The 15,930-nt window shown below is 36.3% G+C and overlaps 1 protein-coding gene across 1 annotated transcript in view; it reads right to left on the bottom strand.

The window, feature by feature from the left end:
* The window catches only part of LOC124803322 (protein unc-80 homolog), a 995,149-nt gene that overhangs the window by 608,089 nt on the left and 371,130 nt on the right, over positions 1–15,930 (bottom strand). Inside the window, exon 16 of the mRNA XM_047264506.1 lies at positions 14,641–14,789. Within this exon, the coding sequence (XP_047120462.1) occupies positions 14,641–14,789 (149 nt within the window). The remainder of the gene's footprint in view (positions 1–14,640; positions 14,790–15,930) is intronic.

Below are 15,930 nucleotides of genomic sequence, written 5' to 3'. Positions count from 1 at the left end.
CATCCATCCAAGAGTAATATAACAGCTGCTGAGAGGTCTGCTGTATTTTCACTTAAGAGTTGGTCTGTATATTGCTATTTTACCAGTGGATAAGGGCAATATTACAGTTGTTTTGGATAAAAAGGATTATCTTCAAAAATGCAGTGTTTGCTGTCTGATTCAGGGTATCTCAGGATTGGTGCTGACCTCATACAAACTGCTGAGAAAATGACTAACAGCCTCCTGAAGAACAGTTCCTTGGCGCAGGAGACTATCAAGAGCCTAAATTCTTACCATGCTGCTCCCCCTAGATTATATCACTTTCTGGAGTTTCATAATGAAGGGTTTCCTTTTCAGCTGACTGTGAGTAATACTGGAGCTCACAAATCATGAAGCAATACACACTGCTATCTTGTTGAGCCCACTAGTAGGTTGGTGTGAGGATGAGCATCACATTAAGAACTCAGCTGATTTGTCACATCAAGTAAAGGAAATGCATTTGAATGACTCTCATACTGTATTCTAATAAGTTTTGATGTGGTCTCTCTCTACACTTGCGTTTCTCTGTCCGAGTTATCACTGTTCATTGAGCTTAGGTTTCATGTCAAATTAACAAATCTATTTTGAAATATGCTGACTTCCAGTTATTTTTTATTCAATGACCAGTATTATGGGCAGACAAATGGACTTATGATGGGAAGCCCATTGTCATATACTGTTGTCAGTTTGTTCATGGAAAACTTCGAGAAACATGTTTTTCCATTTATATACATGATAATTTTGTTGTTTACCCTCATGGCAGTGAGAATCTGAATGACTTTTTACACATCTGAATTCAGTCCACCAGAATATTTGTGTCATGATGGAGTTGGAAAAGGATGGTCACCTTCCCTTCCCGGATATGTTAGTCAGGAGGAAGGCTGATGGTAAATTGGGACATGTCATTTACAGGAAGCCTATTTACACTGACTTGTATATACAGGTTGATAGTTGCCACCATCTGGTTCAACGGCAAGGGGTGCTATGCACCTCAGTTCACAGGGCCCACATCATATCAGACTGACAGTCAGCTGAGTTAACCCATTTGGAAGTCACCTTAGTGAAAGACAAATCAAACATGTTGTGTTATCAAATGACCATTCACTAGGTGAGTGATTATAATATCTGGTACCATCAAAGTGTATGGCGTTTATATGCCTTACACAGTGAGAATTTTCAATAGAATTGGTGGAAATAGGATGCGAAATGTGGTTTTTAACACCCATCTAAGAGAAGAGTCCTTTTAGGTTCTGTAAAGGATGAGCTTGGGTGGCATAATTAGGTGCGTATTGTACTCCTTGCCGTTGTGGCACATCACATGTTGGTCAGACTATCATTACTGTGGAGGACCAGTGCACTGGGAATGAAAGTCACACATATTTACAACAGCTGGGAAAACCTGCTACTGTAGAACATAGTCTGGGCTCTTGTCTTCCTATGGTACCAGGGTTGCCATAAGTTTCCCCAAGTGAAATTCCCTGATATTTACCTGATTTCCAGACAAGTTTAGGATTTTTCTCTGGCAAATTTTGGGACCTCAGGTTAAGACATAAGTTGACAAAAAAAATGTAAGGACTTTTGTGTTTCCAAACGTGCGAGCAAAAATCTTAAGAACTAACATCAACATCTTTTGTAATGAACTGAGAAAGCAAGCCAAATGATGTATATGTTTCATTAAGATCACTGATGTTATTTTATTTCAAGAGGATGAAACACATTTGGTGACAAAATTACGCATTTTGTTGGAGTCGCAAGATAGATCATTGCTTTCAGAAATAACCTCAGAAAAAAGTAGAACTCTTGAATCAAATGTACGGTATACTGTGGGGAAGAGCTGTGTATACCAACACTACAGGTGACTGCCAATAGAATATTGGTTCCACTATGTTTGTTATTGTCAGTTATTACCATTGTGTTATGTCTATTATTCTACAGGAATTGTGCAATTTTTCTTCCAAGAAATATATGAGTACATAGCGTACAAATTGACAGCAACTGCCACAGTTTTCTTCTTCTTACCATTCATGCTTTCTAATATATAAACTACATTTGAAGTGCCAAAATGTACTAGAATAAATAAAATGTCTATAAAATGCCGCACTGTACAATGTACTTGTGATGAGACAGTCACAATTCCTGAAATCCATTGTCCATGGCCTCTGGCCTGCCAAGGAGCACCACAGTCCTGGGTCCATGGATAAACCATGAAATTATTCTGCATCATGTCACACACAGACAGACCCAGCCTGCAGGCAGATCAGTGAGACCAGATCCAAGAGGTAGAGCCCACATTTTACTGGGAAACTATGGGTTTCAGATCAGCAGGCCCGATCCATCAGAAACCAATAGAAATGGCCTACTGTTTTGGCCCATCATGGAAGTCCACTTGTGTGGGCAGCTATTCACGTGTCACAGACACCATGAAATGAGACCGTGGTGATCACCCACGCAACAGATAACTTGCGCAAATACTCTGAGAATCAATACTAATGAGGATAGGTAGCAACTCACCATAAACACGGTCACTGTCAGAAAACGAGTGCACACACATTCACACTATCACTCAGACACAACTCTTGCACACATGACCGTTGTTTCTGGCTGCTACGTCAACAGTCTCTGAGAATTAGATCCAAACAAACCACCCCTCATGCCTCCCTGCATCTCATTGGCAGCTGCTAGTTTACTGAATCATATTATTTTTCTTTTTTTCTTTTCTTATATATCAGCTATACGTAAACTGAATGAGCTATAAACCAAAGACACCACCAAAAGTAAATTAACGAGTTGTTTTGTGGCACAGATAATGGTTTGATGCATCATTAAGTATCTATATGAAACAATATGCTCTTCAATTTATTAATTCATATATCTTCACCCTTCTGTTTCAGGAAGTGGTAGCATGCAGAAGTATGGTTGGATCCGTTGTACCAGCATTATTAAAAATGTGTATTTTAGTCATTCATTAAAAATATTATAAAATATTATTAGAAAAGTAATATCTAGTCACACGGTTATAAGTTCAACTCCTATCTGTTCATCATTTCACTTGCCCCTGAGATCCTGCATCAAGAGGTTCGGTGCAGACAAGAATAATTAATGCAGTATCTGGAGGAGCGTTGCTGCATCGACATTGTCACACTCAAGACAACACACAATGGAATTAATGTGACGGTAATGACTCAGACTTGATAGGCACCTATTGAACTACGATTACTTATACTAAAAATATCGTGCTTCATGTGTTTACGAACTTACAGACAGATCGCCAATTTCAGTCGTTGCAGTGATTATGATGGTAGCGTACACTACTGGAAGCAGCAGTACGTAATGCAAAATGTTTATTGACCTTGAATATAATGATATTCAAGGTCTGTTGATATTGGTATCAGTATTGTTGTCAGTTAAAGTTCACCCAAGATCAGGCACAGATTCAAAAATTACCATCAAAATTTTCTCAACTATTCTTTCCAATTATACATGCAATTATTAATCCATTTCCACATCCCTATTCACAAGGCTAGCAGCAAGCAGAGGTGGCAGCACTGACTGCAAGCTGAGGGGAGACGTGGGAAGCAGAGAAGCTGTAAGAATGAGGGAGCTGGGATGCGGTGCATGTACTCAGCTGCATCCAGCAAGTGACGAAGCATGACATCTCAGTAAACAAAAAATTTCATGCTACTGAGACAAAAATGAGATTTTTCCAGTGTTTTTTTTTTTTTTTTTTTCAAATTTCTCAGATATGTTTGAAATGCTCTGATATTCCCTGATTTCCAGAAATTGTGGCAACCCTGGGTATAACCCTGGAACAGTGCTTTGTGCTGCAGTATGTGCTTGAGAATGACAGTGCGTGCACCTGTCGAAATATCGGCAGTTGTTGACAATGTCACCCAGCTGGATTGCTGTTAAGTTACTTGAACATTGTATTTGCTGGGAGAAACTCAGGTCATACAACTTATAATTAATAAAGTAACTGACTTTAAAAGCAATAATAGGATTGTTTTAATGGTAAGGGTTAAGTCTCAGATATTCATAAACAACAATGAAATTAATGGAAAATGTGAGCTTCCCATAAAATGTACTATGTGAACTGTACCCAATAAGCACGCCAACAAAAGCGATGATGGTAATTCAAGGAAATCACATCTAAATATCTAATAAAGTACATACAATTAATTTTAGTGCACAAACTAATTTTGACTTTTATATCAATTTACCACAAGAAATTAATTACCAGTTTGGTACATACATCTTGCCCAGTACAAACTTTAGAAGACCAACAATACACATTTACAATGACTTGTTTATGAGTGTGTAACACAGAATATTTTGTCTTGAACTTAAGATGAAGTCTAATACTACAAAGAGAGTAAATAACATGCAAAATACCATTAATTTCTTAAGAGAGCATAATATGGAAATCATTTTAAACTAAGCAATGTGGTTGCTGTATGCTGCATACTATTTGCTTACTGAAGCACGAAAAGGCTATTTGCTGCACAATGAATGGTCATAACTAAAAACACATTTCATCACTCATATAGCACTCACTGGCATACAACTTTTTGAGACGAAGTATGAATGTTTGCACAGAAATTAGAATAAAAGTTTTGCTGTACTTTTATTTCAATACTTAAAAAAACCATTTTCACCATCAATGCAGCCACTCATTTGTAATACAAAACTATCACTTACAAAATTAAAACTTCATTGATATTGTGTATCTCTCAAATGTATAACAGCAACAATTAATTTTTGTTCGGCATAAAAGTGAAACTATAAAAAATTGATAAAATCCCAAGAGTATTTTGATTGTACCCTCCTGACTCAATCTCTGCATCAGAAATGTGTATTCTTTCATAAAGGTTCTTCCCCCCCACCCCCCCCCCCCCCCCCACCTTCATGCCCACACCAGCTAAACTAAAGCTACACCTGTAGTGGCCAAACCTAGTTTACAGCATATGGTGGAGAGTATGTCCTGGACCACCATCACTGTCCCCTCTCCTTTTCCATTTACTTTGTATGATCTCGTACACAGCATATTTTACCATAAATTTGTTTACTAAAAACATATGCACCACAGAGATGCTCATCCTAGTTAAGTGGCAGACATTATAAGACAGACATTATGCATCAATAAATGGTTCACTATTGAAACTGAGATTTAACATTTCAGGAATTGTCAACCAACATATTACATCCTTTCAGATCTCGCAAAATGATCATGATAACAAAATCAGACAAGTACGCGATCGTTGTTGTTGTGGTTTTCAGTCCTGAGACTGGTTTGATGCAGCTCTCCATGCTATCATGATCATTTTGTGAGATCTGAAAGGATGTAATATGTTGCTTTACAATTCCTGAAATGTGAAATCTCAGTTTCAATAGTGAACCATTTATTGATGCATAATGCGTGTCTTATAATGTCTGCCACTTAACTAGGATGAGCATCTCTGTGGTGCATTTATTTTTAGTTAACAAATTTATGGTAAAATATCTTGTTCTTCTTTGGATCTTCCCTGTCTAATTTTACTGAAAAGGATAGCAGACTGACAAGAAATCCTGAAAAATCATTAAAACAAAGGTTATATCTGACATATTATTCTTTTTTTGGTGAATTACAGTTCCTTTCCAATGAATCTCAGGCTAATAATTTTCTGTGAGCGTTCCACATTTAATCATTCCAGACAAACACTCAAAGAACCTTGTGGTTATTACTGTTTTTAATTATTGATTACTAATGAAGTAACTGAAGACTGTAGAACCTTTCTGTTCATTCAGGTGCAATAAGTAACAATTATTTATGAAGATTGCCAACTTCAAGTACCTACAATGAGTGTCGATCCTTTACATGTCTTACAGTACATTGCCATAATTATCCTGTGTTGTGACTTTTCTATGTACAGCAGTGTTATTCATGAACAGCCTTATGGACATTCCATTATTATCGACCTCATTGTATATATTTGAAACTGTAATATAACTGTATAGATAAAAAATCTATTCACCACGCTGCGGCAGGAAAAAACGCATATAGAAGTTATGGAAATGTGCAAGCCTTTGGAGCCAGTGGATCCTGTTTGGGCAGAAGCAATGAAGGGGAAGGAAGAAGAAAAAGGACTGGCAAGTTTAGGAAAATCGGGAGAGTCAGGGAAGAATCACCTAGAATGCTGGGTCATGGGAGACTTAACGGGCAAGATGAGAAGGACAGACAATAGTGTGACAGATCTGTGATACAACCAAAGTGTCCACTTCTCATCTCATCATATTAAAAAAGGATGTCATGAATAAAATTGAAAACCTGGTTGCATATTCCACAAGCTCTTAGTTTGTATGGTAGATGACAGTGTGAAACAGTATTGAATGCCTCCTGGAAGTCAAAGCAAATGTCCTCAACCTAAGCACTGTCATCTAGTGTCCTCTGGATGCAATATACCATCAGGTTTAGTTAAGTTCCAGAAAGTTGGTATGCAGAGAGGCCATGATAAATCCGTACGAGGAGATTGTTGCTGTTCAAAAAGGTCATAACACATGAGCATTAAACCTATTACACAATATTACAACAAATGCCATAAATAAATTTGCACTTCCAGTTCTGTGCTGAAAGTGACAGAATATCTTGCTTAGCACAAAACTGTAGCAGTATAGACACTGCCACAAGTGAGAGCAGAATGTGAGAGTAGAATTTGTTTCTTATTTCTTTCTGAACCTGACTATAAATAATATTCATACACTTGTACTTGAAGAGCATGGTACAGAAATTTCAAGATTCAGTGGCACAATTACAGCACAGCAATGGTTTATAATTTTTGGTGGTCACATCACAGCTGTTTAACAGCAAAGGACTGGGAATTGGCTCTCTTCACCATCTACTCCTGGACTGTCAACGTCTTCCTCCATTCAAATTTCGAATAGGAAAATATACGATACTTAATTGGAAAGACAAGATAACAATAATTTTCCAATGTCCTGTATATCATCATTTAGAAAAGGCATTTGTAATAAGAATTATTATTTAATTGTATTTCACATCTTTACAGTAGTTATATTTGTTATTTTTTGGACCACTACAGCCAAGAAAGTAAACATATATAATTTCATCATTCGAAACAGGCACAAAATGAAAAAAACGTTTTTGTAAAAATGCGCAAAAACTTTATGACACACACATACAAAGATGTTACTGACATAGACGTAATATATGGCAGCTCTTTTACTAAAGATTAGGCCTAATTCTAGCTTACAGTATAGAAAGCAACAACAGTATGGAAATGTAATGCTGAAAATTGCAGCCAGTTCTAAAGATGCTCAGGGTAATTGGCTTCTGATGAGCATTTTATTTAAGAGAACTCTCATGGTAGATATATCAACTGAGAGATTTCCAATGTTAAGACAGCTTCTACTTATCCTTTATTTGGAATCCCAAGAGTGTACATTATCTCATTTTACTATAATATATGTTTTGCACGTTTCTGTTAAATAGAGCAACTATATCAATGAGAAAGGCAGTATTTGTTTTCATTAAAAAAAGAATGATACTTGGTCTATTGTGTTTGACAGGATTGTGAGTGAGAGGTTCACAGACAGCACACATCTGAAAAAAAATTGTTAACTTCAAAGCTATGGGATGCTCTGAATGTGTGATATAGTGATTTAATTTTCCTTTGCACTGTCATCGCTGCAATCTAATGTATTAGCGTGACTACTTGATTTTCTCTGCTAAGATGGTCTTCTTGGGTAGATGATTTACATCCAAAAAATATGTCATTAATTTTTTCAGATTCAGCACTATATATTAAGTAGTTTTCCCTTTAATCACAATGTTTTCAGTTAATATTACGAGTATTTCATATTGCGAGTACTTAATCTGCATTCATCAGTATGAATCCAAAAGTTTCTGCATACAAGTTATCTTTCCTTGCAACTTTTTAGTTGAAATTTGGTTGTGTAACACCCTGTAGCACATAAATGAACTTGAAACTTCCTGGCAGATAAAAACTGCATGCTAGACTAGGAGTTGGCCTTGTGACCATTGCCTTTCAAGTCTTGATCCAACATTAGCTTTTAATCTGCCAGGGAGTTTTAAATCAGCAAACAATCCAGAGTGGATAGAAAATTTCTTCTGTATAGTTGAACTTGTGCTGTTTGAGGCTTTCCTTATGTAATAATTTCTTGAATAGTTCACAGGAGAACATCAGCAGGTGTTGAGTAGACTGCAAAACGTTCCCACGAGGCACCTGTTCATCATCTACAGGTGCTGTGGCCTCTGCAGGCGCAGCATGGGAAAGTTAAGCTGTATGCCCATGTGTGTGTACACTGGGGCCAGAAGCTTGTGTCCATATTTTCATGCACCCCATCTGCAGAGACGGTAGATCATTTCTCTGGCAAGGGACTTTGGGTGTTGACAATGACATTATAGCCCTGCCCCTTGTGGTTGTGTCTTTCTTGCAAGCCAGGCCAGAAATTTGCAAGCCACAATAGCAGTATGTCAGTAGCCGCTGAAGATGACGAGCAGCTGCCTCATGGAAATATTGTGCAATTTACACAACACCATCAGACGTTACGACCATGAACAATTCAGAAGAGAATGCTTTCACATAATCATCATTTACAAGGCACAAATAGTTGTGTTACACTTGCTGTAAAATCACTTGATTAAAAAGAAATTGCAACAAGATCTGGGCAACAGTGGTGGATTTTTAACTCTGAGATGTCAAAACAAAACTCTTACTGCATTTTCTTTTAATACTTGTTAGTACAAAAAATTTTGTCACATTAAGATTGATAAGTAGATGGCTTAAATCAGTAAATTTACCTGACTACCAGTCTGTGCTGTCAAAAGTCAAAGTAAGTAGATTTAAAACAGCTGACCCGTTGCAAAGGATAAAGTAATCTTTACCTAGGTTTCGATAAGTTTAAACCTATCTTCTTCAGAAGTTACACTTCTGAAGAAGATAGGTTTAAACTTATCGAAAGAAGTTACACTTCTGAAGAAGATAGGTTTAAACTTATCGAAATCTAGGTAAAGATTACTTTATCCTTTGCAACGGGTCGGCTGTTTTAAATCTACTTACGTGAAACCGTTGCTGTTACGCAGCTATGTTTAAAATAAAAAAAAAAAAAGTCAAAGTATTTATGAAGTTCTCATTTATGATTTTGTATCACAGGTGAATTTTTTTTTGTAATTAAAAATGCTGTAATTGGGATGTGTGTCAGCTTTGAGTGGATAGTAAGTGTTCAAGTAGTGTCTTTTGACTTGTAGGGAAATCTTTCGGATGCCACTTTCAAGAAAATTGTACATTGTTAGTAACATTAAATTGTTACAAGTTAATTTTAACAAAAGCATGCTGAGAATTTTAGAAATGTGATTTCTTCAATAACACTAAATCCAAAATCACAAAAATATCAGGATGAATTAACAGAAGCAACTACATGACAAACATTAAAAAAATTTAAGAATAATTTACTCGCAAAGCAGGACAGGAAAGATATCATCACTCAGTAACTGAAAGTCTTCATGAACACTGCTACCCTGAAAGGGGATGTGTATATTCCATTAACAAAGCAAAGGCAAAAACATCTTTATTAAAGAGCTCGGAGGGTAAAATTTTTAATTCTTCTGCAAAAAGAATCTTCACTCACCTTCAAGTGCAGGAAATGAGCCAGATGGCCTACATATTAATGTTTATATTAATTGTGGACACACTGATTGTATAGAACTCAGACACATGCATTGACCTGCAAGCTGTTACTTTACAGGTTGGCTAAGCAACAAAATGATGGTACTTCAGAGAAGGTATTCAATTAAAAGAAAATAAGCATTTGGAAAAAAAAAAAAAAATTGGCTGCTTCAAGATTTTGTTCAAAAAGGAAACATATTAAGTTATGATATATAGTACGCAGTTGAGATTTTGGAGAATAGCCAAATAATGTATCCCAAGGGAAAAAATTCAGTATACTGAGATGAAGAAACTGAACTTAAAATAGGATTTTTCTTCTAATAAAGAAGCTACTGGCAAAATTTCATACCATAACTTGACATGAATACAATGTTGTTGTGTGCAAGAAACAGGTGTGCTTAATATTTGACTATACTGGCCTAAAAAAATCCAGCATCTCTCAGACTGTAGTTTTGAGATGGCAGGTGAAACAACAGCTTGAAAAGTAAATTATTCATTCATCACTGAACTTGCAAAATGTTGCGGACTCAAGTTTGACTATTTATAACGGTTTTTAGTGGCAACTGGTGAACTGGTGTGTAAGAGCATCACACTACATACTGTAGTGTTACAAATATTAGGGAACACTGACATCGTTCCTGCCTTAGTGACACCTGGTAAACATCTGTACTTTTATATTTCAATGGATTAACGTTATCTTTAATTCAATATAACCACATAACTATCTTTCTTTTCTGTTTCATGTGTAGTTTATGAGAACTTGACATGTGATATTTGTCACTCTAGCTGCTTTACAATTGCGACTCAATTAGTTCCATACTGGAAAGAAGTCTTTCATGGACTGATGTTGATCAAAACGTTGCACCACATTTGCGACCTCAATATAGAGATGTGGATACTCTTCCCAAAGAAAACTACTTAGAACTCCTGGACAGTTTTATTTTAAAAGAATCTGTCTTTTAAATGGTACATGCATTGCACATCAATCGGTTCCATCTGCACATGTACAGGGGCATTTTCAATTTAAATGGCAGATGATCTCGAAAACAACTTGGAAATAGATGTAAGCCTGACAGTGTACTCAAAACATATATAAAACTATTCCTGTAATTCTTTCATTACCACAAAGAATTCTTCTGAATTTTATATTTTATGCAACACCAGTGGGTGCAAGGAAACAGATGGTTTTTATGTTAGAAATTGCCCCTTCCCCAATCCAATTTGCTTTTTACATGCATCCCCACAGTATCAGAAATAAGTTGTCTCTCACATTGCAACATGTTAATGCTTGTAGTGTGCAGTCAAGTCCACTTTAAGTGAAAGATCTACAATTTGTTCTGAATGTTCTAATTTTTGTTCCTGCCTCCTTTTGTGCAAACATCAACTGGCCCTATGAACTTCCTTTACACCATGAATAAATAGTGAAGGATAAACAGCACTGACACCATGATTCTGCGGAACTGAAGAAAGTCATGCCAACTGCAAAATGCCACACCAAATTCTGGAAGAAACAGTGTCACATCACATTGCTACATGAAATGTCGTGCTGGACCAAGTAGTTCCAAGAAGGACCAAGACGTGCCAGGTCAGGTTCAATTTCAGATGGCATGAGCGCAGTACAGTGTACACATGTGAAGTTTTGCACACAATGGCTAAACCTGATGTAAGTCATGGAACAGATAAGTAACTACTGGATTAACAAAAACTAGCAAAAAGTTAAGATGGTGGTCTTAATGCTTCAGGTGATCTACACAGTCTCCCACACTTGAGTGCCACACTCAAAACATTCATACAACCATGTGAAACTGTCAGAAAACTCCTTCTTTAAGATGATGTTAAATTTAGCCATCCCCTGGCTTGAATGTCAGTTATATCATAAAAGTGTTGAGCCATCACGTGTATTTCTGCACCTTGTCTTTATGGTAGTTTCATGTTAATAGCACTAGATCTTGTCAAGCACAATATTTTTTCTCCAGAAAAGAATTATCCGCATTGTTGTTTTTGCTTGGGAGCCAAGGTGTGCAGTACAAACTTTTATTTTCTTCAAAACACTCAGGAAATTCATTATTTACCTCTGCATTGGCTTTTATTTCTAGCTTGCCTGTGTCTTTATCTGTGAACAGAAGAGTTGTGTCATCTGCATTGGTAACTATACTACCATACCTAATAATATTTGGGACGTGATTTGTGTATAGAATGAAGAGTATTGGGCCAAGAATGGAGCCTTGCGGCACAGTGAAGTGTAAAATTCTTGCTTCAGATCTTATTTTTTCACCAGCAGTTTTTGTAATTTCAGTATATTGGCTCCTATTTGTCAGGTGTGAGAGAATCCAGTCTCCTGTATTTCCTCTTATGCCATATACTCCTAATATTTCTACTAAAGTTTTGTGGCCTACACAGTTGAATGCCTTTGTTAGATCCATAAATACTCCTACACATTTATTTTTAGAGTCCAAGTTTGACATTTTCAATGAGATCTATTTCTGCATCTATGGCATCTTTCTGGAAGCCAAACTGATTCTTGTTGATTATCTTTCTGGAAGCCAAACTGATTCTTGATGATTATTTCATATTTAGCCTGAGGTGATTGCAGTCTCCCCACATGGTGTGAAACTGTGGATTGTGCTCTCTCTCATGAGGTATACTCATAAATAAAGCAAAATAAAAATAATATAGCATTGTGGATGGCTCTGTTTCCTTTATACAAGTGTGATTTGTACTATTTCAATAATTCCACAAAATGTGGCTTAGTAATTAACACAATGGAGATCAAATCCTCATTTAATCATCCAAATTTCAGTTTTTTCTTGGTTTCTCTAAACCGATTAAGGCAAATAGAGTTATGGCTTCTTTGAAAAGGACAAAGATGATTCTCTTCCTGATCCTTTTTGTTTCAAACTTATGGTCCATCTCTAATGATGTCAACAGTGACTTGATATTAAATTCTAGTCTTCACTCTCTCTCTTTCAGTCACTGGGAGCACTTCTTTGCTCAAAATATCTGCAGTAAATTATGGAGTAGGGCTGCTAATTCAGATATGAATTAGATACAGATCCTGCCATGGCTTCCACAGAGCTGATGTTGGGTTTTCGCAATTCTGGTGTTTTTCAATACAAATATTTACTGGTCTGTCACTTCTGTACAATAAAATGACACCATCCAGCAATGATTTTCCTTAGCAAGGGAACATTTTAAAGCAACATTCAGTATTTTGGCTTTCATTCTGCTACTGTCTGACTTTGGTCCTTACATCAAAAATGAATGACTGGATTTTTGTTAGCACTGATAACTCTGATGTGGAACAATTTAATTTTTATTCTTTATTTTTTTTAAAGCCCTGTGACAGTCTTTTGATAACATAGTGATTGAAAGGTTTTATTACAATTTTTTTTGTCCTGTGACAGTCTTTTGATATGGTAGTGACTGAAAACTTTGATGATTGTTGTTCTGGTGGATATCACACATATGTCTTGTATCCTTTCCACAACAGGTAAGCCACTTAAGAAGTCTCATAAGAGTGTTTGTAGACCATGATGTGCCTTGGCTTCTTGTTCCTAGCCATCTTCAACTATTCTACTAGCTACATATTATTGTGGATCACAATTACTGATTTTAGTTTGTATGGCTGCCTCTTCAAAGATGGCAGATCTGTTTATCACAATCAAATCTAACATCATCGGTATGTTTATCAAGTTCCAATTCTACGTAGTAATCACATGAAACATTTTAGAATGATTTGTGTTCTTCAGTATTTATGAGACTATCAGTCCCAGCAGTGTATTTTGGGGTTGTTAAAATATTCTCTTACAATTGTGCTTGAGAGTGCACATAATAGTGGGGTATAGTTAAGGAAATTTTTTCTCAGATAGTTATGTACAAGGTTCTGGCTATTAGTACAATGATCCAACAATGATCTTCAGCCTACACCTGTTGTTAATCTTTCTAAAACAACTTCAAATTAGTTTCAATTTCTGCCACAGTAGATATCAGCTTCTTCAATAAACAAAACTACTGTAATCTAATGAAAATCCACCTGTGTACTGTCTTGGTGAGAAATGTCAGAATGAATGTTCAAACAGCCATTACTGAAACAATTTAAATTTAATCTATTCACATAAAGAGGCATTGTTAATTGCCAAATGCCACATTCATATATCTTTTAATGTAAAACATTAACTACAAATTGTTACAGGGCCATTCCTTAACAAAAACTGAAATTGAATAATATAAGGGAGGCAATAAAAATATTCCATTCTTCTGAAGATGGGTCACAGAAATCAAATTTTCAACAAAAATGAAGACATTTAAATAGCAATATTACAGCAATTAGAAACAACCATAGCTTCAGTTTTTCATGCAAATGAATTCAATGACATGCTAAGCAGCTGGCTTGTGCTGAAATATAAAGTGGATGACGTGATCAAGACATTTACACATCACCGTTGCTATGTCCAATATGTGTGAAACATATAAAACTTTGATCTTAAAGAAGTTTATGAAAACATTGTGAAAAAATACTAAATGCTGCTCCTATAAATTGTCTAAATACTGAGATTCAATCACATAATAAAACTTTTTAAATTCTAAAATGAGATACAAGTAGTAATCAATTAATCTTAAAAGCACCAATGCAATACTGTTTTGAAATGAATACAAATCCCAGGAAATAAACAATATTTTAAACCACTAATCAGTTCTGCTAAAAACTTAATCATTAATGTATTTTGATGAGTCAGTGGAGGTCGAAAATAAGGACACAATCACTGACTCTTTAACTTACAATGGCACACAATTTGTACTATGCACATACTCCAGCCCAATTAAATATGTGAGAGGCATATAGTTTTATGCCTTGGAAGAGAAACTTTTGAAATATTATATAAAAATTGCTTGCTATGAACAAGTCACTGATTACATAATTTATGAAGCTATAGAAGCTTACCTGAGACTAGGCATACTTTTTCCCTTCACTAGATTACTGGGAGGTGGTTTCACCTTGTCCTGCTCTGTCTTTGGTTCAAAGATCTTTGCAAATGCTGAACAAGGTCGAGTCAGAGTTTCATCGCCTGTATCCAGGCTCCTGTTATATTCCTGTATTTAGTAATAAAAATTATTTTTTTCTGTAAATGATGTGAGAACAGTTGAATACAATTTACAAATGTTTACAATGTCGATTCACTATTAGCAAGCCTGTTTTCAAAGGATGAAGCAGCACATAAGCATAATTAAAAAATAACCAACATGTAATTAATAATAATAAAGTTGAAATTATTTCAGCTTCTTACACAAGTCTTTAAAATTTCAATAATTTTCCAACTAAACATCACAGCTCATATTACCAACACTGGATTACTATAAATGTATGACACTCTTTGGTTATCATTGTAACCAATTATTCCACTTATGAATGGCATTAATACTTTTTCCCTCAGGTGTAGAATAGAAGTGAAAAGTTAAAAGAGAAAAGACCAGGCTGCACCACTGTTTCTCCCTAACTTAGCTAAGCTCTGAAGATCATTAAGGGGTCCACTGCAATAATTATTGCAAAACAGAAACAGAGATAAGACCAATGTACAGCCAAACTGTCCTCTATCACCCACTGCTCTACTTGTTCTGCCATGTACTGCGGTGCCTGCCTGACGAAATCCCTTTTTATGGTGCAGTATCACCAGTTGCTTAATCAGCAGGTGTGGGCATTCAACAAGGCTGACAGTAACAGCCACCTCAACTGGGTACCACAGCCAATGGAACCACTTTACCACGTTTTCCACAGAAGCCAGTGACCCGGCAGATGACGTCACTTTACATGGAGAGCCAACAAGCATGCAGCTCATTATCTCAGCCAGTGGCAGCCAATCACGAGGACTGAGTGTAGTCATCCATACCATAATGTAAGCAGCCTCGTCGGACATCTACAGTCAATTCACACTGAGTCCACAGCATGACCAGTCCTCAGTTGGAGACCATGCTAAGAGGCCAACTAGCTACCATCTATGGCAGTCATCAGTGAGTGGTGTTGCTGCCACTACAATGGACCTACAGGAAGTCATCTTGGAATATAACTTGTTGATACAGACTTGTACTGCATGTTAGATTGCGGACTTAGTTATTGGAAGTTACCTGTTCCAGAAAGAATTATTTGTATTCAATTATGCCGGAGTTCTAAATTTCATTTGAGTGTTCTCATAAATGCAGTTATCGCACTTGGTTTATTTATTTGTATACTTATCTC

The sequence above is a fragment of the Schistocerca piceifrons genome, chromosome 6, assembly GCF_021461385.2.
Source record: "Schistocerca piceifrons isolate TAMUIC-IGC-003096 chromosome 6, iqSchPice1.1, whole genome shotgun sequence".
NCBI classification, from domain to species: Eukaryota; Metazoa; Arthropoda; class Insecta; order Orthoptera; family Acrididae; genus Schistocerca; species Schistocerca piceifrons.
Note: the sequence above shows the minus strand (reverse complement) of the source record. Positions and strands in the feature narration are given on the sequence as shown.